Genomic DNA, 27002 nt, shown 5'->3' on the forward strand with positions numbered 1-27002 from the left:
TATTTATACCAGAATAACCCTGATGATTTTCTCAAGAAGTCACATGAATTTTATGTTCTATTACTTACTAGTAAATAAAACAGTAGAAGCTGAAATAGCTTGTGGGTTGTCATTTTTCGTGAATTGAAAAGAAGAAAGTAAAAATAAGAATTTTAGGTAGGCCTATTATTCCCTTCAGTAGAAAGTAAGAATAATGAGAATTATAATAAATGAGAATTTTAGTAGGCTTATTTTTCAAATAAACATTGGATTTGTATAGAATCAAAAGCAAGCCCTAGATAATGAACATTTTTTCTTTTGTGTAGTTTTGTATTAAGTCAGTTACAGACTAATTTGTGAATAGTTAATAAGTGGTGAATAGAGATCCAACCTTTACCATTGCTCTAACTTCAGTAATTCAGTTTTTTCTTGTTTTTTCCCCACCTTGATGAATGACATAGTAGAATTATTGAAATATTTCCCGTTTTCCAGTTGACTGCATCTCTGATTTTTATTATAAAAAATAAGATAAATAAACCAGAAATAGTTCTTTTTTCTTTTTGATGAATCCTACAAGATATAGATGTGAATAAAAAACAATTTCTATCCTAACAGGATCTGGGTATCCTGTATTAAGCGAATAGTTTGTGAAAACCAATGCCATTATAGCAAACATTTAATTTCATTATTGTTTATAGGATTTTCCTATTTAATGTATATCTTTCAGTGAAAGAATATGTAAGAATGTTTTTGGTGATTTATTTGCTAGACCAGTGCTGTTGCAGAAGCTCAAAAATTGATGGTTCAAGCAGCAGATCTTCTTTCTGCCATTCATAATTCATTGCATCATGGCATCCAGGCCCAGAATGATACTACAAAAGGAGGTAATTGTTCATATTGCTCCCACCCTTTAAAGTTCTTCTTTCCCATCTAAAATACGTAGTGTTTGGTTTGTTCTAAAATTTCACTTGTCAGTCTGCCTGGACCTTGCAATGTTTTACTCTAGAGACTTATATAGAGTCTGTGCTCCCTTCATTTAAAATTTATTCCATACTGAAGAACAGTACTGTAGAACTTGGCCATCTTCTGTATCTTACTGTTTAGACTCTGAATATTTACCGTCTTATGTTCATGCCATGATGTCAGCAGTAACTTCTTTTTTAATCACCTCTCCTCTTTACTCTGGCTGAGAGATCATGACCCCCATTGCAGTCTACCCTATCTCCATTAGGCAGGCCTAGGTATTCCCTCTGTGGCCTCATTGCACTCATAGATGCCTCTGTTACAACGTTTTTTTTTTTAGTACATTGTATTGTAATTATTTACCCATTTGTCCTTCCATGAAATTTTGAATACTTTTAAGGCCAGGGACTGTCTTCTTTCTTTTGTATCTCTACAGTGCTCGGCATGTTGTTAGTACTCACATTTTGTTTATAAAATATGTCTTAAAATACAAGGAATAGTGTACTTTATTGTAAAATTTACAATTGGGTTAACATTTTAGATAGTGTTTTGATTACCCTCAGAACTAATTAAAATGAGATGATATTTATATTCTTTAGTGTTTCTCATTTGTTGGTCTTGTGACCAGGAAGGCAAGTTTTTTCTGATTCACACCCCTTTCCTTTTCCACCTCTCCCTTGCATTTAGGGACGGGAGTTATGTTTCCTTTCCCATGAATTTTTCTTTCCTTACTCAAGGAAAGAAGGAGCAGTCCAGAAGGTAATTTGGGTTAGGAAATCAGTATTATCAATTTGTATGTTTCTAGTAATTATGCTTAATTTGTATAAATTTGTTAACATTTTCTCTTTTGCCCCAGGAGGGGGAATATGTTTATGAGATAAGTGACTAGGTGGCGTTCTGTCACCATGGGTCATAAAAAGAAGGTTGTGATGCATAGCAACCAATAGTGCATGTGTACAGAGAGATGTAAAATATCCACAATTCTTAAATACTTTGAAATCTAGTGCAAGAATATTTTCATGAAAACCACCGTATAATACATGGCTTCAAAGTAATTTATTTGTTGGATAATATCCAAATAAGATATTAATGACACAAAACAATCTTCCTGATTACTGGAATCTGATGTTTCTTTTTGCCATATCTGACTACTGTGAGCTGTTCTTTGTATTTTACAGTCAAGCAAACTCTGAGATGATAATTGCCAGAGAGGATCGTTAGTAGCTATAGGTTGTGGCTTCCCTGTATTTCAGACCAGTGCTAAAAATCGTATATGTTCTCCACTGTTTCTCTGGGTTTATAGTATGCTTAAAGTAAGCTTCAGGAAAATAGTTTACATATAATTAGCTTGAATAAACTTTAAAAAAATGTAATCTTATGACTAAGATAGTGAAATTTTAAACTTAAAGAATATTCACTCTGTGCTTAGTTTTCTGTATAATACCTTGTAGCTGGCTTAATTTAACTTTGTAATTATGCTTTAATCATAAAGCCATATAGTCCTATAATTAAAAAGTTAATATTTTCTAATGTCTATTCTAAGACGACTAAGATAGTGAAATTTTAAACTTAAAGAATATTCACTCTGTGCTTAGTTTTCTGTATAATACCTTGTAGCTGGCTTAATTTAACTTTGTAATTATGCTTTAATCATAAAGCCATGTAGTCCTATAATTAAAAAGTTAATATTTTCTAATGTCTATTCTAAGACGAATGATGCAAAAATAATAGTGTAGATTAGCTTTGGTCTCAGGTAACTCACTTTGCCTTCTAATTATTACAGCTCCAGCTAGTGACAAAATGACTACGTAAACCTTGAAATCACTGAGGATTCATTTTAGCTTCTCATTGTAAAGGTATATATTCAGTAGGAATTGGAAACAGTGGTGTTAAGGGAGAAAATAGGAAGACTTTAACTTGATCTAAGAATTGCTGGTGGGTTTACTCAATGAATGGTAATATTTTAATGAAGATGCAGAAGGCAGAAATGATTTCAGAGGTGGATAAGGAGGGCAGCTCAGATAATGAATAGGATTTTTTGATGTGGAGCAATTCACTAGTAAAGTAAATATATAGCTCTGGAAAATGGATGGAAATAAATTTTAGAGTCATTTTCATATTAAATGCTTATTGAAATTGAAGGAGTGGATGTGATTACTCAGGGGTTACTGGATTCAGAACTTTGGGTTAAATCTCTGTTGAAGGAACAAAGGAGGAATAAGATCCAGTGAAACAGATGTTGCTCTTTTTTTGCTTATGCTGTCTTGAATTTTATACTTTTTATGTCTGGAATTATAGCTCATCCTGTAAAATGATGTTTATATCATCTCTTCCAATGCACTTTTCCTGGTTATTCTTGTCAAAATATATATCTCCCATGTTCTCTCATAGTTACCTGTGAATTAGGTCTAGTTTACCCTTTAGATTTCTAGCGTCTTTAACAATTGCTAATGGAGGCCGGGCGCGGTGGCTCACGCCTGTAATCCTAGCCCTCTGGGAGGCCGAGGGGGGTGGATCGCTCAAGGTCAGGAGTTTGAGACCAGCCTGAGTGAGACCTCGTCTCTACTAAAAAAAAAAATTAGAAATAAATTATCTGGACAACTAAACGTGTATATAGAAAAAATTAGCCGGGCATGGTGGCGCATGCCTGTAGTCCCAGCTACTCAGGAGGCTGAGGCAGTAGGATTGCTTCAGCCCAGGAGTTTGAGGTTTCTGTGAGCTAGGCTGATGCCACAGCACTCACTCTAGCCTGGGCAACAAAGTGAGACTCTGTCTCAAAAAAAAAACAAAAAACAATTGCTAATGGAAATTTAAAAATGTATTTAAATTTATGTTGCCTGGAATTGGTAGATACTTTTGGAATAAATTTTCAAATCTGACACACATACTTTCAAGAGTTTGTTATGTTTTTAAAATAAATTAAAAGAAAGCTGATGAAAGTTGGTGGATTGAACACATTTACCTTCTGAAAACTCCAATGGATAATAAAGAAGTGATTTTTAAAAAATAATAGGCATAATTGGTAAAGAGGAAAAAGACAGGGAAAGGAGACAATAACAACAAAATTTTAGGTGCTGGAGAACAGAAAGACATTGACTTAGTTGTCTCCAAATAACTGAATTCTTAGTCACTAATAGGGGGGAAGTCAAAGACAACTCAGTTTAACTGTGGGCTTCATTGTTAGTTTAAACTGTAGTTTAAATTGAAAGGCTTCATTATTAGTTTACCAAATGCCTTTGGAAAGGGGGGTGAAAATTTAGCTGAAGACATGAGAACTGGTTGAAAATCAGTTTAAAAGCTGAGATTTCCTCTCCCTGTTTCGTTGGGTGACGTTCCTGAACCTAAGAATATTCAAAGTTTATTCTCTGAGTGAGGAAAACAGAGGGATTCTGGACTGAGGGGATATGAGGCCCAGTTGAAGGATACACATTATGAGAGAATGGAATCAAAGTTTAAATACTTACTGTTGTGACCTCCTCTTTTCCCTGCTTCCCTCCCCTCCACTCAGCTTCCAAAACAATGTAGCCAGGCTTATGCACTCCACTTAAAAGTGTAGAAGATTCTTCTTAGGGAAATCTGACAAGCCTAAGAGGTGGAGAAAAACAATAGCAAAATCTAAATTTACTGACATCAGCAGTTCCCCAGATAAAATGGCTTGGTTGAGGCTTGGTCTATATTCACAGAGCTCTTAATGGGGTTTTTATGAGTTTCAGTTTCAAATCTGAGTATATAGTCAAAGTTGGAAATCCCTAGCCTGAAAGAAAGAGACAAAAACAAACCTTAAAACAATTGAGAAAAATGAATACATAAAACAAGAAAAGGATGCAATACAAAAGGGAATGTGTTGAGATTGAAAGTATAAGAACAGAAATGACATAAATAGAAAGTTTAGAATACAAAGTTTTGGAAATCTTAGAGCTAAAAATGAGATAAAAAATGAGGAGAAAAAAGTTGAGAATATTATGAGTCCAGAAGTGTTGTACTACCTAGTAAGGATAAATAAATAAATAAGATAAATAAAGCATAAACTAATGACAGTTTTTTCATAAATAGAGATGAGAAAATAGAAGCAAAAAGAGAAAATCATTTAAGAAAATGTCCTGGATTCAAGCAATACAAATACAGAGATTGCAAAGACCAACATTCTGTGGCCATACCACCCTGAACATGCCCAGTCATGCCTGAAAAGGCCAATGAAGAGCTGCCTAGCACAACCAGGATGAACATTGACCTGTATCAAGGCATGTAATTTTGAAATTTCTGAATAGTAGCAACAGAGATTGTAAGAGATTCGAAAGAGACAAAAGCAAGTTATAGACACAGTGTCAAGACAGAATGTCATCATACTTCTCAGCACTAGCAGTGGAAACTGGAAATCAATGCAGTGAAAACAGAGTTGAAGGAGTCACGCTTCCTGATTCAAAACTTACACAAAGCTATTAGCAATCAAGACTGTGTGGTTCTTGTTAAACGTAGATGAGTGGAGTAGAATAGCATTGAGAGCCCAGAAGTCAACTCTCATATTTATGCTCAACTGCTATTTGACAAGGGTGGCAAGACAATTCAGTGGGAAAAGAAAAGTCTTTTCAACAAATGGCGCTGGGACAACTGGATGTCCACGTGCAAAAGAATAAAGCTATATATTCCCCATCTCCCCATTGCACATCATGTACAAAAATCAATTCAAATTGGATCAATGGCCTAAATGTAAGAGCTGGAACTATAAAACTCTTAAAACATAAGCATAAATCTTATACCTTAATAAAAAGAATGAAAAAGTGGGCAAGGGATCTGAACATTTTTCCAAATAAGATATGCAAATGGTCAATAAGTACCTGAAAAGATGTGCAACATCAGTAGCCATCAGGAAAATGCAAAGCAAAATAAAAAGATACCACAGCCCACCCACTAGATGGCTTTAATCAAAAAGATAATAACAAGTGTTGCAAGGATGTGCAGAAATTGGAACCTTCATATACTGCCAGTTGGAATGTAAAATGATGCAACTGCTTTACAGAACAGTCTGATAATATCTCAAATGTTAAACATAGAGTTATCCAAGATTGGATAGATCTTGGATAAGAGAAGTTACAATCCTAGGTGTATATCCAAGAGAAATGAAATTATATATCCATAAAAAAGTTATGCCCACAGCAGCATTATTCATAATAGCCAAAAGTAGAAACAGCCCAATGTCCATCAGTGAATGAATGGATAAAAATAAATGGTGTATCCATTCATTAATTGCCAATACTATTTGGCAATAAAAAGAAATGAAGTACTAAAGGACCATTAAAAGATTATGCTACATGGAAGAAGCCAATCACCAAAGACAGGATATGGTATGATTGCCACTTATATAAAAAATGTCCAGAATTGGCAAAACTATAGAGACAGAGGGTAAATTAGTGGTTGCCTAGGATTGGGGGAGGAATGGTAGTGGAGGAAGTAGGAGAATGATCGCTAATGGTTATAGAGTTTCTTCTTGGGTTGATGAAAATGTTCTAAATTTGATCGTGGTGATGGTTTCACAACCCTGAATATACAAAAAAAAAAAACCCAAAACATTGAATTGTATACTTTAAATAGGTGAGTTATGTACTATATTGATTATATCTCAGTAGCGTTGTGAGTAAAAGAAAATCACTGGTGATGTTTTCAGAATTTGGAGTAAAAGGGTTTATTTCTTTTCTTTCTTTCTTTCTTATTTTATTTTATTTTATTTTTTGAAACAGGGTCTCACTGTTTTGTCTAGGCTAGAGTGCAGTGGCATCATCATAGCTCATTGCAACTTCTGACTTCTGGGCTCAGGTGATCCTTTTGCCTCAACCTCCTGAATAGTTGGGACCATAGGCACATGCCACCATGCTCTGCTAATTTTTAAATTTTTTGTGGAGATGGGATTTCGCTATTGCCCAGGCTGGCCTCAAACAATTCTCCCATCCTGGCCTCCTAAAGTGCTAGGATTACAGGTGTGAGCCCAGCCAGGAAAATGGTTTCTAATGTTGAATTCTGTATACATATTATCATTTAATTTTGAGGAAAGATAATTTTAGGCATTTAAAGTCTCAGAAAAATTATCTCCCAAAAGTGTTAGAAGATGTGCTCCATTAAAACATGGGAATAAATCAAGAAAGAGGAAAGCATGGGGTTTAGGGAGTATGAGAATACAACATGAGAGAATAATGAAGGAAATCCCCAGTATGGTGGTGAAAAGAGATCACAACATAACAGCTAAGCACCATATATGGACAAGTCCAGACTGGAGAAAGTCACAAGGCTCTAGAGGAATTGTCTCAAAGAAAATACAAGACTGGCTGTTGCCAATAAAATTGATACAATAGCTGTTGTTTGATGTATTGAGAAGAGATTTAAAGAATTGGTGAATAGTTTAGGCTTAGGAAACAAAGTAAACAAAAAGTGAGACAATTACTAACTTTAGAATGTATATGAAAGTAAAAGTTACCTCCATGTTTGCAAAAGTTTTCCATGGCCCAGATGTGAATATCATATTAGTCATAATGGTGCAAATGTTGAATATTGATCATCACCAAAACTAACCAAAATTAACTATATGGGAAGTGAGGGGACATAAATGTATGTATGCATGCAATTTGTATACACTTACAGAGCAACTTATCTTTTCATTTTTTCAGTCTGACACATTATCTTCGACTTCCTCGTAAGGAGAAGGATAATGTATAAAACTGAAAAAAATATGAGATAGTACTATAAGCTTTTTGTTTGGCAATACGTGGATAAATAACAAAAGAAATAGCTAAGAGGAAGTAGAAGAGATTGCCTCTGGGAAGAGAAAAATGGTGGGGTTGGGTGGAGAAGGTGGGCAGAGGATTGTTGGTTGGGCCCTTTCTGTGGACCAGTGCCAGCTTCAGGCATTGCAGTTTTCAGTGCATCTTATTGATTTGCTGAGCATACTTCTCAGACATAATGTTTTCGCTGACCTCCAGACAGTGACCATGACCTTCTTCTGGTGCTCGTTTAGCTTTGGGAAGTGCTTTGGAGCTGCCTCTTGGTCCAACCAATGAGCTGGTGATTGCACATCACAATGAGGTCAAGAAATGCTTCGTTGTTGTTGTGTACAAGAAGAGAAGATAATACTTCAAAATGACAGTTTTTTTTATTTTGGTTCAGTTCATGAGTCACCCACTTAACCGAGCTTTTTTCACCTTTCCAATTTGCTTCAAATGCTGAATGTAGAATGGTTGACGTTGAGTTCTTCAGCAACTTCGCATGTAGTTGTAAGGGGATCAACTTCGATGATTGCTCTCAACTGGTCGTTGTCAACTTCCAGTGGCTGGCCACGCGCTCCTCATCTTCAAGTCTTTCACCTCCTTTGCAAAACTTCTTGAACCACCACTGCATTGTATGTTCGTTGGCAGTTCCTGGGCCAGATGCGTTGTTGATGTTACAAGTTGTCTCCGCTGCTTTATGACCCATTTTAAACTCGAATAATAAAAGTGCTCAACTTTGCATTTTGTCTAACATCATTTCCATAGTCTAAAATAAATATAAACTAAACAGCAAGTAATAAGTCATTAGCAAAACAACACAAAGCAGGAAATGCACATCAAAATGATGTATAACATAACCACATTTATTTAAAAATGTATTCCAACACCAAGAGGCAAATTTCAACAATGCTAAAACTGCAATTACTTTTGCACAGCCTAATATTTCAAGAAAATGGGCAAAAAAACTAAGGAAAACAAAAACATAGACCAGGAACATTTTTCTGCAAAAATCAAAGAATTTATTAAAAAACAAAATGGCCTCTATAGAACAAGAGCAGAAAGCAAACATATTAGGACTAAAGGAAGAAATAATAACAGAAGATGGGGAGTAAAAGTGAGCAGGCAGGCCAGGTACGGTGGCTCATGCCTGTAATCCTAGCACTCTGGGAGGCTGAGGTGAAAGGATCCATTGAGGTCAAGCGTTCGAGAGAAGCCTAAGCAAGAGCCAAACTCCATCTCTTCTAAAATTAGGAAAGATTAATTGGGTGTGGTGGTGGGCACCTGTAGTCCCAACTACTGGGGAGGCTGAGGCAGGAAGATCTCTTGAGTCCAGGAGTTTGAGGTTGCCGTGAGATGTGATGACGCCACTGCATTCTACCCAGAGTGAGAGAATGGAGACTCTGTCTCAAAAAAAAAAAAAAAAAGTGATCAGGCAGAGTTCAGGAAAACAATGGAGAAAAAAATCCTGAAAATGAAGACCTCAGCAAAACTGTAAAGGATATGGAGATCAAGATTGAAGAAATAAACCAAGCAAGATGGATGTGAACAAAGGAGATCTGAAGTGTTAGAAAATAATAGCCAAAGAGGATTTGACATACTCATAATTGATGTCCCTTAAGAAGTTAACTATTTAATGGAACAGGAAAAAAATGTTAAAAATTTTAGATATTTCTAGAAAGAAGAAAACTAAATCCATGGGTATAATTGAAAGTCTATAATATGTTTCATGGAAAATTGATAAAGATATAGCCTAGTAAAGTACTTAAGATCTAAAGCAACAATTATCCTTGCTTCAGAGTTCTTCACATCAGCATACAACACAGCTGGGTTCACTACTTCCCAAGTGAGGTGAGAAGGGTATCTGCACAGGAGGGCAGCTGAGCTTGGGGTGCTTAAGCCTAGATAGGATTGATAGGGGAACCATATGGTAGCAACCTGGCACTCTGTGTCAAGAGCCTAAGTAGGGTGAGAAAGGAATGTCTATGGGAAGGCAGCCTCGTGCTGGGTTTTGGAGCCTGAAGGTGCTAAAGCATGGCGAAGAGGGAAGTATGGGGTGTGGGAGCCCAGGCAGGGTAAGGAGGGCATACTCAATGTTGGAGGGGTCTGCCGCAGAGTGCTAGAACCGAGATAGATTCATGTAGGCAGCTGTGTGCAGGGCCATCAGAGACCCAAGCCAGGTAAAGAGAGCATCTCTATATGGGGGTGCCCTGATGCAGGGTTTCAGAGCCTAAGCATGTTGAAAAGGGTGTAGGGTGTCAGATCATAAGTGAAGAGGTGTCTGTCAAAGAGGATAGGACAGTATGGGATGTCAAAGCCTAAGCAGGAAGATGAGGGTGTTTGAGTGGAAAAGGTGGTCCCATGTGGGGAATTGCAGCCTAAGCAGATTGAGGAAAGCATTCTGTGCAGAAAGATGTCGTGGCATGGGATATCAGAGCTTAGATAGGGTGAGGAGTGTCTCTTCAGGGATGACCTTCCAAGCAGAGTGGAGGTCATGGTAGCCTTGGCATGTCAGTAATAGGAGATTGTAGTGGGCTGAATGATGGCCACTGAAATATCAAGGACCTAATTCTTAGAACCTGTAATTATTTATTTGGGGAAAAGATCTTTACAGATGGGATTAGTTTGAGGTACTTATGCTGAGATAATCTTGTATTATATGGGTGGGCCCTGAATATCATCATAAATGTCCTTCTAAATTGGATGAAGATTTGACACATAGAAAAGGAGAAGGTGACATGAAGACAGAGGGAGAGATTGGCATGATGCAACTATAAGGAAAGACATGCCAACTGTCAAGAGAAGCTGGAAGAGGCAAGGAACAGATTCCTCCAGAGTCTCTGGGTTACTGCTGCCCTGCTGACATCTTGATTTCAACCTGCTGAAACTGATGTTGAACTTTCATGAGAGAATAAATGTTTTAATCCATGCAATTTGTGGTAATTTGTTACAGCACCCCTAGAAACTAATACAAAGACTGATTACATATAGGGAAATTGGTCTCATATAAATGAATTATGGAGTGGCAAGATTCTCAGAATTGGGGAGCTGAGATACTGAGTTGGGAACTGAAGGGGAGAAGACTAGATTGAACTGTGTGGTATTGGATTGAAATTAAAGGTATGGATGTAAGTTCGTAGCTTCTAATATATAGATTGATATAGACATGTAAATATGTATATGTATGTAAATATATGTATATCCATATAACTACATAACTTTCTAGGTCTGTCATCTAGAGAGCCTGGGAACAGTGATACCCCACTAGAAGTGAGCATGCTAGCATCCACCTCTTGTTTACTGAAGACCACTGTCCACTAAATGGAACTAGACCATCTTGGAGAACTGGCTGATTCCAGGGCTGGGCAGGATAGGAACAATGTGAGCCTAGAACATCTTATTCCAGAAGTGAGTAAACACTCAAAAAATGATAGGAACGTATCAATTGGACATAGACAATAGCTTGGAGAGGTACTCACACAGGCCAAATTTGGGAAAACTTGAGTATCAAAGTAAACAATTCTGACAGATCATAACTTGTTGACTAAAAGAGGAAGCCATCTCATACTGATGTAAGTAAATGAATGAATGGACAGCTTAATGGTGATGAGCATATTTATGTGGGTGACCCCTGAATCCCATAAATATTTATTAATTACAAAGGTGAAAGGGGTAGAGTAGCTACAGTGAAGTGGCCTATTGGACATCCCCTTAATCAAGGGATCAAAGTTAACATCACTAACAGTGAGTCACATCTTGATGTGGTGAGAATATAGCATCACTTCTGTGATATATTCATAATTTGTATCTGATCATGAGGAAACAAAACAAACCCACATTAAAAGGCAGTATACAGAATTACTGGTCTGTTAGTTTTCAAAGATGTCAGTATCATGGAAGTCAAGGAAAGACTCAAGAACTGTTTCAGGTTAAAGGAGAGTAATAATGATTTTGTGATTCTGACATGGATATGATGTTGTGATTTTGACATGAATATGAAGAACAGTTTGTAAAACTTGAATGAAGTCTAAGGATTAGGTGATGGTAATTGGTCATTTTTCCTAATTCTGATGGTTGTATTGTGATTATGTAGGAGTTTGTTTTTTGTAGGAATGACATTGAACATAATAGAGGGTGTTTTGGTATTGACTACACTTGCAGCTCAACTGTAAGTTTGAGATTGTGTCCAAAGAAAAAAAAAGTTCACCTTAAAGCAAAAAATTAGATCAATAATATGTTGATGGTTTTGATATGTGAATAGAAAAATGATGACATATCCATACAATGAAATACTTACCAGCAATCAAAACAAATGAAGTACTGATACATGTAACATATTGGATAAATCATAGAAACATGTTGAGCAAAAGAAGTCAGATATAAAAGAGTATGAACGTATGACTTCTTGTTTAAAAGTAGGAAGACTAATCTATAGAGACAGAAAGTTCATGGTTGCCTGGCATGGGAGTGATTGACTGAGAAAGAGCACAAGAAACTTTTTGGGGTGTTAGAAAAGTTGTTTACGTTGATTGTGATACTTACATGGTTGTATGTATTTTTCAAAACTTTGAACTATACATTTAATGTTTGCCTTTTATCATATGACCATTATACCTCAATAAAATTAGAAAAGGGATACACTACACATGCACCCACAGAAGAAACTGTTGGTAGTGGTTAATTCTCAAGCAATAAACTGGGGACCATAAGTGGACAGGAGTATACCCTTTGTTATATACCCTTTTGTTGTGCTTGAAAGTTTTTAAAATTGTTTGTATGTATTACCTATTAAAACATGTACACGCAAAATGTTAAAATATGTAGATTTGCATCTGACGAATAGAATATTGAGGCTAACAGTTGTGGTTTAATATTGTTTTATAACATTTTTTAACTGATAAAATATACATAAAGTAAAATTTATCATTTTTACCATTTAAAGTGTTCAATTCACTAGCATTAAATACATCACCATTGTTGTGCAACTATCACCACCATCCATCTCTAGAACTTTTTCATCTTCCCAAACTGAAACTCTGTACCCGTTAAACAGTGACTCTCCATTTCCTCCTCCCCAATCTCCGGCAGCCACTATTCTACTTTGTCTCTATGAATTTCACTATTCTAGGTCCCTTATATAAGTGGAATCATATATTATTTGTCTGTGTCTTGCTTATTTCACTTAGCATAATGTTACAACTTTTTATAAAAGGAAATCAAAGAGCCAAGAAGTGCAGAATAACACACCCGAACCTCAGCAGCTTCCTTTGTTTGCCAGAATTCCTTCTAACTTCTAAGCAGCCAAAATTCATTATTTTAAATCTAACTATAAATTGCCTTTGTAACTTATGAGAGATGTATTGAATAAATATTACATAATGTCTGTCTCTTCTAACACATTTTCAGATCTTTAATTTTGACATCTAATTTACTTTTAGAATAACTTATGTTGCTCAGGAAAACCAAACCACATTGCTACTATAAATCTATTATCTTTTGTCTCCTGGTGGGGGGAGGGAAGGGTGAAGAGAAGTTGGTTAATGGATACAAAAATACAGTTAGAAGGAGTAAGTTCTATTATTTGATAGTACACTAGGGAAACTATACTTAATAATTTGTTGTGTATTTCAAAATAACTAGAAGAGAAGAATTAGAATGTTCCCAATGCAAAGAAAAGATAAATATTTGAGATGAAGGTATCCCAGTTACCCTGATTTGATGATTGCACGTTGTATACATGTATCAAACTATCATATGTACCCCAAAAATATATACTACTATTATATATCAAAAGGAAAGCTTTTATCCAGTGACCTTGTGCTATTGGTAGTACTTTAGTAATGTACTAAACTTTAGTGCTATTAGTAATGAAGTACTATTAGTACTTTAGTGCTATTAGTAATGAAGACCAGTGATCTAACAGGAATTTGAATAACTCAGGAATTTGAATAACTCGTATACTTTAACACATTGACTGCTACACTAGAAAAAAATTTTTTTTCCCTGGGGTGATGGTGTTTTATTAAAACAACACAATCCTTTCTAATTTGTTGTTTTTTATTGTTTTCTGTGCATGACTTATGTGCTTCGGAATCCACGATTTTACAATTGTCAATATTAATTGTTACAATAGGAACATCAAGATTATCACGAACCAACTGCAGAGTTTTGCTTCACACAGCCCTGGGGTCAAAACTAGCCTGAGTTAAATACAGCTCACATGGCAGTCAGTGTGTTAAACCAGTGTGTCATAATGTTTTTGGAAATAATAGTTACACTTTTACTATTTTATTTTATTTTTTTTTTGAGACAGAGTCTCACTTTGTTGCCCAGGCTAGAGTGAGTGCCGTGGTGTCAGCCTAGCTCACAGCAACCTCAAACTCCAGGGCTTAAGCGATCCTACTGCCTCAGCCTCCTAAGTAGCTGGGACTACAGGCATGTGCCAGCATGCCCGGCTAATTTTTTCTATATATGTTTTTTTAGCTGTCCAGATAATTTATTTCTATTTTTAGTAGAGACGGGGTCTTGCTCAGGCTGGTCTCGAACTCCTGACCTTGAGCGATCTGCCCGCCTTGGCCTCCCAGAGGGCTAGGATTACAGGTGTGAGCCACTGCGCCCAGCCTTACTATTTTATTTTTAAAAGAATATTATTGTGAGGGGAAGATAATCTTATTTGGCATTCTTGTACTAAGAGTGATTTTTAGCATTTTATATATGAAGTATTTTAACAGGAAAACCAAGATAATTTTTATATACCTACAGGCTTATAAAATCAGAAGGAAACCTAGAAATTATCTTGTCTGATCTGTATCCAGTTCAATTCAGGAAAACTTTATTGAGTACTTGCTAGGTAGGAAGTGGTGTGAATGATACTGCTTTCTGAGCTTAGTTCGTAAGGGACATCAGAGTCCGTTCAGGTTATTTTAATATAAAACAGTCTAAGATAAATAATGTGGAAGAGATATGAAGTATAATGGGAAAATATTAGATCAGTTTATTCTGGGAAGGGATTGGGTCTGATAAAGCTTTTCACTGTTTCTGTTACCTTGAAACCAAATACAAACTCCTACTTACGTTTTAGCCCCTTTCCTGCTAAACTTTAGTCTATATCCTGAATAACAGCTTTGATCTTTTATTATATCTTGGTTCTTACCCTCTTTTCTAGTCAAGCAACTTATGATGTCTTATATAGTATGGTTACTAAGTCCCTGAGATTCAGCAACAGCTGAGATTTAAAAATAGCTTATTAGTTGTGGCTGTGATGGCTGAGTGGTTAAGGCATTGGACTCGAAAAATAGCTATTAGGAACCACTTTGACCATTAACCATTAACATGGACAATGTCAAGAAAAATGCAGGGAGAAATTTTAAATGTATGTAAAGAATGGAGAGGAGCATACAGGTATCTTCTTAATTTATACATAGAAACTTTGTTTCCAGTCTATTTATATGCATCTATTTTTACTTGCTCTGTTTGGAGACGTTAGGACTTGGAAAATTGCAGCTCCCTAAGGAAAAAAGAAAAGGAGTCATACTCTCTGTCTTCTAGACTTTTAATATGCTTGGAAAACTTTGTCCTGACTAATATTTTATACTTTGAATGACCAACTTCTCATCATTTAGGTCTTTCCTTAGACTTTACTTCTTCTAGGAAGTCTTTCCTCTAATTTTTCCAGGGATTAGATGTTCTTGTTACATACTGGGCTTATCCATACTGAATTATAATTGTTTATTGTATTTGTCTAGACCAGTCTTTCTCAACTGGGGCTTCCCAGAGACATTTGACAATGTCTGGATGTGTATTCAATTTTCACAATAAGGGTTTTAACTTAAAGGATGCTACTGACACCTAGTGAGAATAGGTCAGAGATAACTGGTAAACACTCTGCAATGTTCTGGACAGCTGAATTAGTTTTAGACATTAATGTTGGTTTATATTGCACTTTTTAATTTCTATAAAAGTGAAGGTAGTACAGAACATATTCATTTCCCATTAATATTTACTTCTTTCACTGGTAATGAAGCTTTTCATGAATGGCTATTATGCATTTAATTTTCTACGTGTGGTATAAGGCCTAAAAATGTATATATTAAGAATAAAAGTATTCCTGGATAATAATTTTATATGCATGTTAGAATACTTTGAGGGAAAATAAGATTAATGTACTATTTAAGCATCTGGGTTCTATGCATTTATCATTAAAGGCCAAAATGTACCCATATTGGTATGGTAAAGAAGCTTCTTACACCATTAGCACTACTACTTTTATGTTACTTCTAAATGAAGCCAAGTTCCTGCTTTTAAAAGACCTCGGAGAGAGGGGCAAGTGACATAGCCCAACACAGGGGCAGTGTATGTACAAAATACTATGGGAGGACTGAGGAGAGAGCATTCAAGCTGTGTCGAGTTTACCAGGCTAAGAATAAGGGGTAGGCTTTACAGGTAGAGAAAATAGTTCGTGTAAAAGTAAAGAAGCATGGAGAATGACATTTGTGAATCATTGTGCTTGCTTACAGCTTATGGTGCTTAGGGAGTAGGGCGTGTTAAAAGATGATTTTCAGAAAAAGGTAAAACTGTGACTCTCATACAGCTATAAAAATGTTAAGGATTTTGTTAAACTTACTCAATGAGATGTTATAACTTGTTTAAATGAAAAATTTAGCAGTCTGTCAGTTACCGACAATTTGTAGATTTGTAAAATAGTTCCTGTAGAATCAATCTGACAGTGCATAGTTGTTTTCCATTGGAGTACAAAATTTTTTCTGTAGGAGTGGCAGAAAATTGTGAAGCACCTTCCACTGTCCTACCTATACTGTGTGTAATAGAGAGTCAACAAAATTTTTGGATTAGCATAATGAAGTCAGGCTGTGTTTTAGATAAAACAATAAAGGTGGCAATGTACAGGATTAATTTAATGAGAGAGGAGTCAATACAGTTAGGCTATTGGTATGGTAGTAGGAATGAGAGGAAAGACAGATTCAGTAGACATTAGGAATTAGAATCCTTAAGACTTACCGATTGATTAAATAAAGCAATGATGGGTGAGAGGAGAGAGTTCTAGCTTAAGCAATTGTAAGGATAATGGGTCATTTTAATGAGAAGGGGAATATAAGAGGAGAAGCAATGTGAGGGGAGAAAGATAAAGTTGGTTTTTGGACATGTGCCTTTTGAGGTGATACGGCATACCAAGGTAGAAATGTTATTATGCAGTTTGAAATCATAGGTTTGGAACTAAGAATAAAGATTGTGAGCCAAAGATTTTAGTTTGGGAATCATTAATTAAATTGGAATTTATATTAAAATAAGTAACTTCAACCTGCTTTTTAGGCAGAACTTAATAAGAGGAAGTAGACCAAGAACCCTGTGGAACATCTTTATTTACATAATCCTAAAGAACAATTATGGTGTATATCTCAGTGATATTATTATAATTTGATTGTCATTCTTTTCATTCTTAATAATGACACCTGTTTATCTTTCATTGACATCTGAAACTATGTTTTTTCTTAGGTTATAACCTATTTGTAGACCAGCAGAACTTTGAATCTGAAATTCTTAATCACGACTCATTTCAGGGATACACTTTCTCATTTTAGATTTCTAGTTGAGAAAGACTTGGTTTGGAGCTTTGCACTATTGTGAAAAGTGACATCGCCATTGGACAGAGAATGGGAAAGAGGAACTCACCCTTAGGTCTCTTGTAATATTTTCTGTAAAGCATCGTGAGTTTCTGTAATCTCAGCTCTGAACCAAATACGTTCCGGACTCATTACGGACTGAGGGCTGTGCTGCTCTGCTATTCTAGATTAGTATATAGCTAAGTTTGAATTGATTCTATTGTTCAGTAATTGAGGGGAAGAGAAGTTTACATTATTTGTGTTCCCATTTTACCTTTTTTCACAATCTCATGGTTCATATAGCATTTCCTCTTTTTTGAGAGAATATATTGACCCCATTTTATCCCATTCTTGTGATTTTGTGGGAGAAAACTCCCTCCGTCTCCACTACCACCACCATGTAGGTAGAAAGTACAATTTTAGGTTACTAAATCTGCTTATTTCATTTTTTAAAAATGTACGTACAGATACATTAATTGTAAATTATAAAATCCATTTAGAGGATCTTGTGATTAGAATTTGGAAAGGCTTTTAAAACTTGCATTTTTCTTTTTATATTAATAGCATTTGTGGTTTAAAATTAAGAGAAACTTTGAAAAATCTTAACTTTTTTTTTCTTTTTAGATCATCCAATTATGATGGGTTTTGAGCCCCTTGTTAACCAGAGACTACTTCCACCAACTTTCCCTCGATATGCGAAAATAATTAAAAGGGAAGAAATGGTCAACTATTTTGCCAGATTAATAGATAGAATAAAAACTGTCTGTGAGGTTGTGAATTTAACGAATTTACATTGTATCCTGGTAAGTACAAATCTCTATTCTGGAATATTACTTTGGTTTGTTTCCTTTTTTTTGAGACAGAGTCTTGCTCTGTTGCCCGGGCTAGAGTGCATGGCATCGGCCTAGCTCACGGCAACCTCAAACTCCTGGGCTCAAGCAATCCTTCTGCCTCAGCCTCCCGAGTAGCTGGGACAACAGGCATGCGCCACCATGTCCGGCTAATTTTATGTATATATATATATTTTTTAGTTGTCCAGATAATTTCTTTCTATTTTTTAGTAGAGACAGGGTCTCGCTCTTGCTCAGGCTGGTCTCAAACTCCTGACCTCGAGTGATCCTCCTGCCTCGGCCTCCCAGAGTGCTAGGATTACAGGCGTGAGCCACCGCGCCTGGCCTGTTTCCTTTTTAATTGATACAGAATAATTGTACATATTTATGGAGTCACTTTAGTTTAATAACAGAGTAGCTGATCACTTTTTGGACACTGGGTGTCCCAAGGGTGATCTTACTTAACAGATCACCTCTTAATAATAATGCTGCTTACCTATTTTCTTTGATAGCTAGAAGATTAAGTGGTATATACATACATATATGCATTCTATTTAATCCTCAAGGATTTTATACTATTCATTTTAGAGATTAAGAAGTTAAATTTTAGAGAGGTTAGATGATTTACCCAAGTTTTAAGAATGGAGTTTGAACTCTGGATTCTGTTTTCAAAACCTTTTGTACAAATACACATACGTGTATGTAAGTATGTATATAAGGATTTTTACATATAAAAATGATATCATGGTGTTTGGTAACCTTTTTTTTTCCTAATCTCTGTATGATGGACATCTTTCATGTCAACAAATACACATTTTGATGTTATTTTAATGGCTGTGTGGTGTTCCATTATCAGCATATATTACAGGTTTTTCCAGTTTATTCATATTAAATTATATTTAGGTCATTTTCAGTGTTTCACTGTTACAAACAATACTAAGATGAACACATTTTTAGGTAAATCCTTATGCCATGTGTTTCCTTCCCCCTTAAGAAAAATTCTGAAAAAGGAAGTTGCTGGGTAAAAGAGCATGCACATTTTGAAGCTACCATAGTTTGGATCAATCTTTTTTATGGATTAAAATATAGAGGAACAAGGCTTATTTTGGGAATACTAATATATTCAGGGATTGAGGTTTTTAATTGGTAAGGTTATAGTGACATATATAAGCTTAGTAGGAGGGTAGATAATATGCAAAATATTACTATTCTTAGGCAATAAGTATACTAATGTGTGTTGCCTAACTGTGCATAGATAAGCATTTGTTGTTAGCGTGCACACTTAGATATGTAACTGCTTCCTCTGGATCATTTCCTCTGTGAAGTCTTCCTTTCTGGTTGCAGGTTGCCACTGTACCTGTGTTCCTTGAGATCCCAAAATATCTAGTTTATATCCCTAGCATTTAGCAGCAGTCTCTGGGCTATAGTTGATGGTCAGTAAAGATTTGTGCTTTTGTTTATGCTCTTTCTTAAAATACCCTTTTCTTCCCTTCCATTAATTCTTTGTCATTAATGCCCAGCTTAAGTCTTCATTCCTTAGTGAAACTTTCACTGATTATGCCTTTTTTACTTTCTCTTGTGTTTGCTTTCTTTTTAGTAGTTTGCTCTTATTCCATCGTAAGAATCATAGCATTTTAAAGGTAGGAAAGATTACATAGACATAAATCTGTTATTTTGCAATCCATCTTACAGCTAAACAAAGTAAGGTTCAAAGGACTTGTGACCGTAATGGCATATTGGAAATTAGCCCATAGGGTTCTTAATATATATTGTTGTTTACCAGTTCTATTCTTAGTAGACAAATGGACTTTTTTTTTTTTTTTTTTTTTTAAATAAGTAAAACAAGCAACAGGGCTGACCTGGGTGTTGATGGGCTCCTGATATGGAAGGCTAAGTTGTCTACCATTATGCCAGTCACTTTCACCAAGCCCTCTAAGGAGACTATGGCCCATTCCAGATACCTCAGGAGACTTACATTGGTTCTAACCAGGGTAGGTAGCTGAGGCATTGTTAGTGATCCTTTGAATGTTTCTCAGCAAGCTGCAGGATGTCTTATTAAAGAACTTGATCACACAGATGTCTGAATAGGCTTTTTTTCTGATTTTTTAGCTCCCTTACAGCTGACTTAGGATTGCGAAATGGGGGATGGTTTTGATAGCCTTTGAAGGAGCAGAATCATAGACTTCTGATAGATGCTTTTTGCCTTTCACCCACATCAGTACTTTTGCCTTGTGTGTAGGAAGACTGAGCAGTAGTTCCAGGAGTCCTTTTTACTCTGGTACCATGTTGTTTCTTTAATGTACATTGATAAAAGTGTTGAGAATATTAAAGGAAAAGGGCTTTCTTCTTATTGTTGTTTCATTCATTTATCAAGTGTCATAGGCCAAAGCAAAGAGGGAACAAGAGAGAGTTGTCAAAATCTTGCCCACCTACTGCCAGTTAAGTATTTCCATCTTTTCTGACTCTACCTTTTAACCCTGTGTTTAGCCTCTGTATAACACAGAGCATATCTGAAACTCTTAGTATTAATCAATCCTTTTGCATCAACATTTTCTTGGAGCTGGTATCTTTAATCTGTTTTCCTTGACTGTATATTTAATAGGTTCTCATTTTTAAATGAATTACTGAACAGCTTTGTGACTGATCTCCTACCTGTTCATATAAATAACCATTTGGCTCTTTGACTATATATCCCATTCTTTCCGCTTTCTTCTACTCTACATTCTTACTCAGTTTTTACTGTTGGTTCCTGATTATTTCCTTGAACCTGATCTATATTGATAGCTATTCCTGGTCCTGTAGTTCTGTGGTCTCCTCTGTAACCAGTCACTGCTTCTTTTTTTTTTTTTTTTTAAGTTTTTTTTTATTATTATTTTATTATTTTTTTTATTTCAGGATGTTATGAAGGTACAAACATTTTGGTTACGTTTTATGTCTGTGCCTCACCCAAGTGAGGATTAGAGGCATGCCCTTCCCCTCTACAATGCTCACCGCATCCATTAGTTGTGAGTTTACCCCCCCAACCCCCTAATTCTTGGAGAATATTACTACCGTGTGAGCACCATCAGTCAGTGCCAATTTGATGGCGAGTACATGTGGAGCCTATTCTTTGATCTTGTGATGCTCAACATCTCTAATCATTAGAGAAATGCAAATCAAAACCACAATGAGATATCACCTAACCCCAGTGAGATTTGCCTCTATCAAAAAATCCCAAAACAACAAATGCTGGCGAGGATGTGGAGAGACAGGAACACTCTTACACTGCTGGTGGGACTGCAAATTAGTGCAGCCTCTGTGGAAAAGAATTTGGAGATACCTCAAATAGCTAAAAATAGAAATACCATTCGATCCAGCAATAGCACTATTAGGCATCTACCCAAAAGAGCAAAAGACCTTCTATAATAAAGACATCTGCACCCGCATGTTTATGGCAGCACAGTTTACCATTGCAAGGATGTGGAAACAACCCAAGTGCCCATCAATTCATGAGCGGATTATTAAAATTTGTTATATGTATACAATGGAATATTACTCAATAAGAAACGACAGTGATCTAGCACCTCTTATATTTTCCTGGATAGAGCTTGAGCCCAGTCACTGCTTCTTGATCCACTGCTCTCCTCACTCAGCCTACAGTAAAACTCTTAATCCTGTGTTAAGCTGGCTGGACATGGTGGCTCACACCTGTAATCCCAGCACTTTGGGAGGCCAAGGCAGGAGGATTGCTCGAAGCTAGGAGTTTGAGACCTGCCTGAACAATATAGTGAGACTCCATCTCTACAAAAAATTTAAAATTAGTCAAGTGTGGTGGCACACATCTGTAGTCCTAGCTACTTGTAGGTCTGAGACAGGAGGATTGCTTGAGTCCAGGAGTTGGAAGTTACACTGAACCATTATAGCTCCACTGCACTCGGCCTGCGTGACAGAGTGAGACCCTGTCTCTAATTAATTAATAAATAACATAATAATAATGAGTGACTGCTATTTAGGGCATACCTTTGATGGGGATTATCATGAATACAAGTTTTCACAGGTATCAAAATACCTAAATTTTGGAATTTTATTTACAATATGTGGATCAGATTAATAATTTACAACTAAATCCTTATGTAAAAGGATGTAATTTGTATTTCTCCAAGATTTACAAGGGAAATATGAAATGACATGTAGGTGGGTAATTGGTAATGATATTTAGAAAAAGTATAAAAGGTTCCGTTTTTCCATCTTACCCCCTCTAGTTAGAGGAAAGTAATACCTAAGGTGTCTAACTGCAACAGGATTTTAGAAAAGGGGAATTGGAATAAGAAAGTACAGCCTAAGAGCTGGAATTTGATTTGAGTCTTGAGAAATGAGGATTTTGATAATGAGAATTTAGGAGAAGGGACTTTTCTGGGAATGTGAGCGGTTAATTATAGACTACCAGGTCAATAAGAAGGGTATTCTAAGTGGAGCAGTGGTTGCATGTTGAGTTATGAATTGAGAATTTGGATGAGTAGGTATGGGTAATTAAGATGGAGCAAAAGGCCGGGCGCGGTGGCTCACGCCTGTAATCCTGGCACTCTGGGAGGCCGAGGCGGGTGGATCGCTCAAGGTCAGGAGTTCGAGACCAGTCTGAGCAAGAGTGAGACCCTGTCTCTACTAAAAAATAGAAAGAAATTATCTGGCCAACTAAAAATATATATAGAAAAAATTAGCCGGGCATGGTGGCGCATGCCTGTAGTCTCAGCTACTCGGGAGGCTGAGGCAGTAGGATCGCTTAAGCCCAGGAGTTTGAGGTTGCTGTGAGCTAGGCTGACGCCACGGCACTCACTCTAGCCCGGGCAACAGAGCGAGACTCTGTCTCAAAAAAAAAAAAAAGATGGAGCAAAAATTGCAAAAACCCAAATGTTGTTTAGTTGTGATTAGATTGTGGAACCATTGTTTGTTCTTGAGCATAGAAGTGAAATGATGCAAATGAAAGTCTTGTGTTAGTAGGCTAATAGAATAATACAGGTTAAAGGGGATGAGAAATGTGAGCCAGGAGCTTGGCTAGCAATTATAGGATGATCATATAAACCCTAGAATAATAATTCTTACACATTTGTTTTATTATTATAGCGCATGAGAATTGAGCATAAATAGCAAGTAGTATTTTCTTTCTTGGATGGAATTGGGGTGCTGGATAGGTTCATCTTAAACACCAGCTTTGAGTTGTTCATGAATATTGTACTCAGGAGGATCCTTAGGCTGAAATTGAGGGCTCAGTGGGAAAATGTACTGCCTGTCTAGGGATGTTTTCCACAGTGATAGTCATCTGGGCAATACCTGTCTCTCTTACCAGAAGAGCAGTCTATAAGTTCCATATCTTTTGTTCTCTTAGTATCAGCCTATGGCAATACCATAGGGGTTCCCAAGCCCAGATACCTATCTTTAAGAAAAATTAAACAGTTTCTGTAGAAATGACCTTTTAACTATTTGTTAAAATATTAACTCTGGTAATATAGCACTTCCAGAAGTTCTAGTAAAAATTACACTCTATATGCAAACGTTTTTAGCTTTTATTTAATCTGTTAATGACATGGCTTTTTCTTTCTATATCTATTAGGATTTTTTCTGTGAATTTAGCGAACAATCACCGTGTGTTCTTTCAAGATCTCTGTTACAAGTAAGTGCCGCTTAGTATCAAAATACTTTAAACATTAAATTGTATGTGTATTGACATTATTTTTATTGGTTAATGGAACAAAAGGTAGATGCTTTTAAAGGATATTCCACAGTTAGTGGAATATTTTTTAATTGAAGTATTGACTTTGAGTGTTAGACATTCATCAAGATCATATCCTGGGCCAAAAAACAAACGTTAATAATTTTAAAACAGTTGAAATCATACAAAGTATCTTTCTGACCATTTTAGAATTAAACTAGCAATCAGTAAAAGAAGGATATCTGGGAAAATCTCTAAATATTTGGAAATTAAATAGCACTCTTCTAAGTACCTGTGCTTAGTATTTTACTAGTCTTTATGGGTCAAAGATGAAGTCTTCAGGGAAATTAAAAAATACTTTGAACTGAATGAAAAGGAATATATATCAAAATCTGTGAGATACAACTAAAACAATGCTTAGAGGAAATTTCTAGCATTAAATGTTTATATTGAAGAAAGTTCTGAAATTAGTAATTTAAGCTACCACTTGAAGAAACTAGAAAAAGCAGAGCAAATCAAAGCAAGAAGAAGAAAGGAAATAATGAAGATAAGAGCAGAAACTAGTAAAATACTAAGCAGAAAAACAGTAGAGAAAATCAGTGCAACCAAAAGCTTGTTCTTTGAAAATGTCCGTAAGGTTGATGAACGTCTAGTGAGACAGAATAAGAAAAAGAAGATAGAAATGACTAACATCAAGAATGAAAGAGGTGATATCACTATAGATCCCTGTATATATTAAAAGAATAATATGGGAATATTATGGATAACTCTATGTCCATAAATTCAGAAATTTAGATAAAATGTACTAATTCCTTAAAAGACACAAATTACAAAACTCACTTAAGAAGAAATAGATAATTTGAATAATCCCATATCCATTAAATTGAACTTAGAGTTAAAAACCTCCTAACAAAAAAAAAACTCCAGGCCAGTTCTATGTAATCTCTTCTAGAAAATATAAGAGACAAGAACACTCATTATATGAGGCCAATACTACGCAATACTAAAACCAAACTGACACATAAACACAAAACTATAGACCAATATCCCTTATGAACACAGACATAAAAATCTTCCATAAAGTATTAGCAAATTGAATTCAATGATATATAAAAAGAAGTAATACACCATGACCAAGTGGGATTTATCCCAGGAATACAAGGCATGTTCAACATTTAAAAATCAGTCAGTGTAATTCACTTTACAATCTAAAGTCTCAACTGATTCAGGAAAAGCGTTTGACAAAATTCAGCATCCACTCATGATTAAAACTCTCAGCAAAACTAGGAATAGAAGAGAACTTCCTTAACCTAATAAAGGGCGTATACAAAAAACCTACAGCTAACATCATACTTAATGCTGAAAGACTAAATAGTTTCCTCCTAAGATTGGGAAGAAAGCAAGGATATCTGCTTACAATTCTCCATTCTTACTCAACATTGGAAATCTTAGCACAATAATGCAGGAAAAAGAAATAAAAGGCATACAGATTAGAAAGGAAGATATTATATTGTCTGTTTACAGATTCCATGATTTTATGTAGAATCCCAAGGAATATACAAAGAAATTCCTAGAACTGATGGGTAAGTGTAATGAGATCACAGAATATGAGGTCAATATACAAAAAGCAATTGTATTTCTATATACTTGCAATGAACAGTGGGAAATCAAAATTTTAAAAACAAAAGTATTTACAATAACATCAAAAAATGGAATACTTAGATATAAATCTAACAACTCGTGTGTAGGACCTGCATGCTGAAAAACTGCAAAGTACTGATGAAAGAAATCAAAGAAGACCTAAATAAATGGAGAGATATACCTTGTTCATGGATTGGAAGAATTGATTTTTTTAAAATGTTCTCTGCAAATCAGTCTACAGATTCGCAGCAGTCTTAGTCAAAATCACAGCAAGAATTTTTGTAGCTTGTCAACAATCTGATTCTAAAATTTATATGGAAAGGCAAAGGAACTAGTACAGCTAAAATGATTTGGGGGGGGAAGGAATAAAGTTGGAGAACTCACACTACCTTTTGTGAGACAGGTGTGATACTGGCAAAATGATGGCTACATAAATCAGTGGGAACTGAGGGGAAAGTCCAGAGAAGTTCTTTTTTAAAAAAAATTGTTACAATTATTGACTAATGTGTTCAAGTAATTGATCAATAATATAGTCAATTAATGTTTTACAAAGGTACAAAGGCAAATTAGTGAAGAAATGATAAGTCTTTCAACAAATGGTACTTGAATAATTGGACAGGCATATGAAAAAAACTGACGCAGAATGCATCGTAAACCTAAATATAAAATCTGAAATTATAAAACTTTTAGAAGAAAGGATAGGAGAAAATCTTTGTAATCTTAGGGAATGAAGAGAGTTCTCGGGTATGACATCAGAAGCACAGTTTATAAGAAAAATGATAAATTGATCCATTTAACACTTTTATTCTGGGAAAGACACTGTGAAGAAAAGAGATGCTACAAAGTTGGAGAAAATATTTGCAAATCATATGTCTGACAAAGAACTTATATCTAGACCACATAAAGAACTCTATAAACTTTATAATAAGAAAACATACAACCCAATTTTTAAAATGGGCAAAAAATTTGAAATTCAGTATGAAAGGGTATTCAACATAGTTAATATTAGGGAAATGCAAATTAAACTACAATGTACTACTCCCTTTCAGAATATCTTTTTTTAAGAAATCTGACAGTACCAAGTGCTGGTGGGGATGTACTGGGGTGATGGAAATGTGAAATGGTTGAGACACTCTGGCGGATTCTTATAAAATTAAACATACAAATCACACTCCTAGTTGATTGCCTAAGAGAAGTGAAATCTGATATTCTGGACACCTCTGTGCAAGTGTTTAGAGCTTTTTTGCTAATGATCATCAAAAACTGAGACAACCCAAATGTCTTGAACTGGTGAAAGGATAAATATACTGTGTGGTACATGGGCACAGTGGCTCAGAAACAAAGTATAGATACAACAAACAATGCAGAAGAACTCAACTGCATTATGCTGGGTGAAAGAAGCTAGACTCAAAGGCTGTGTGATTTCATTTTGATGATGATATTTTAGAAATGGCAAAATACAGTTCGATAATAGATCCAATAGATATGTTGCCAGGGATTTGGGTGAGGGAGAAGGCTTGATTACAAAGGGACCACA

The 27002-nt window shown here is 35.7% G+C and overlaps 1 protein-coding gene across 2 annotated transcripts in view; it reads left to right on the forward strand.

Annotated features, from left to right (window-relative positions):
- Positions 1-27002, forward strand: part of NAA35 (N-alpha-acetyltransferase 35, NatC auxiliary subunit) — a 94640-nt gene that overhangs the window by 42496 nt on the left and 25142 nt on the right. For both annotated transcript variants that reach the window (XM_045562708.1, XM_045562709.1), the window contains exons 11-13: positions 749-863; positions 17933-18111; positions 23726-23785. In XM_045562708.1, coding sequence (XP_045418664.1) covers positions 749-863; positions 17933-18111; positions 23726-23785 — 354 coding nt within the window. The remainder of the gene's footprint in view (positions 1-748; positions 864-17932; positions 18112-23725; positions 23786-27002) is intronic.

This window comes from Lemur catta, chromosome 10 (genome assembly GCF_020740605.2).
Source record: "Lemur catta isolate mLemCat1 chromosome 10, mLemCat1.pri, whole genome shotgun sequence".
NCBI classification, from domain to species: domain Eukaryota; kingdom Metazoa; phylum Chordata; class Mammalia; order Primates; family Lemuridae; genus Lemur; species Lemur catta.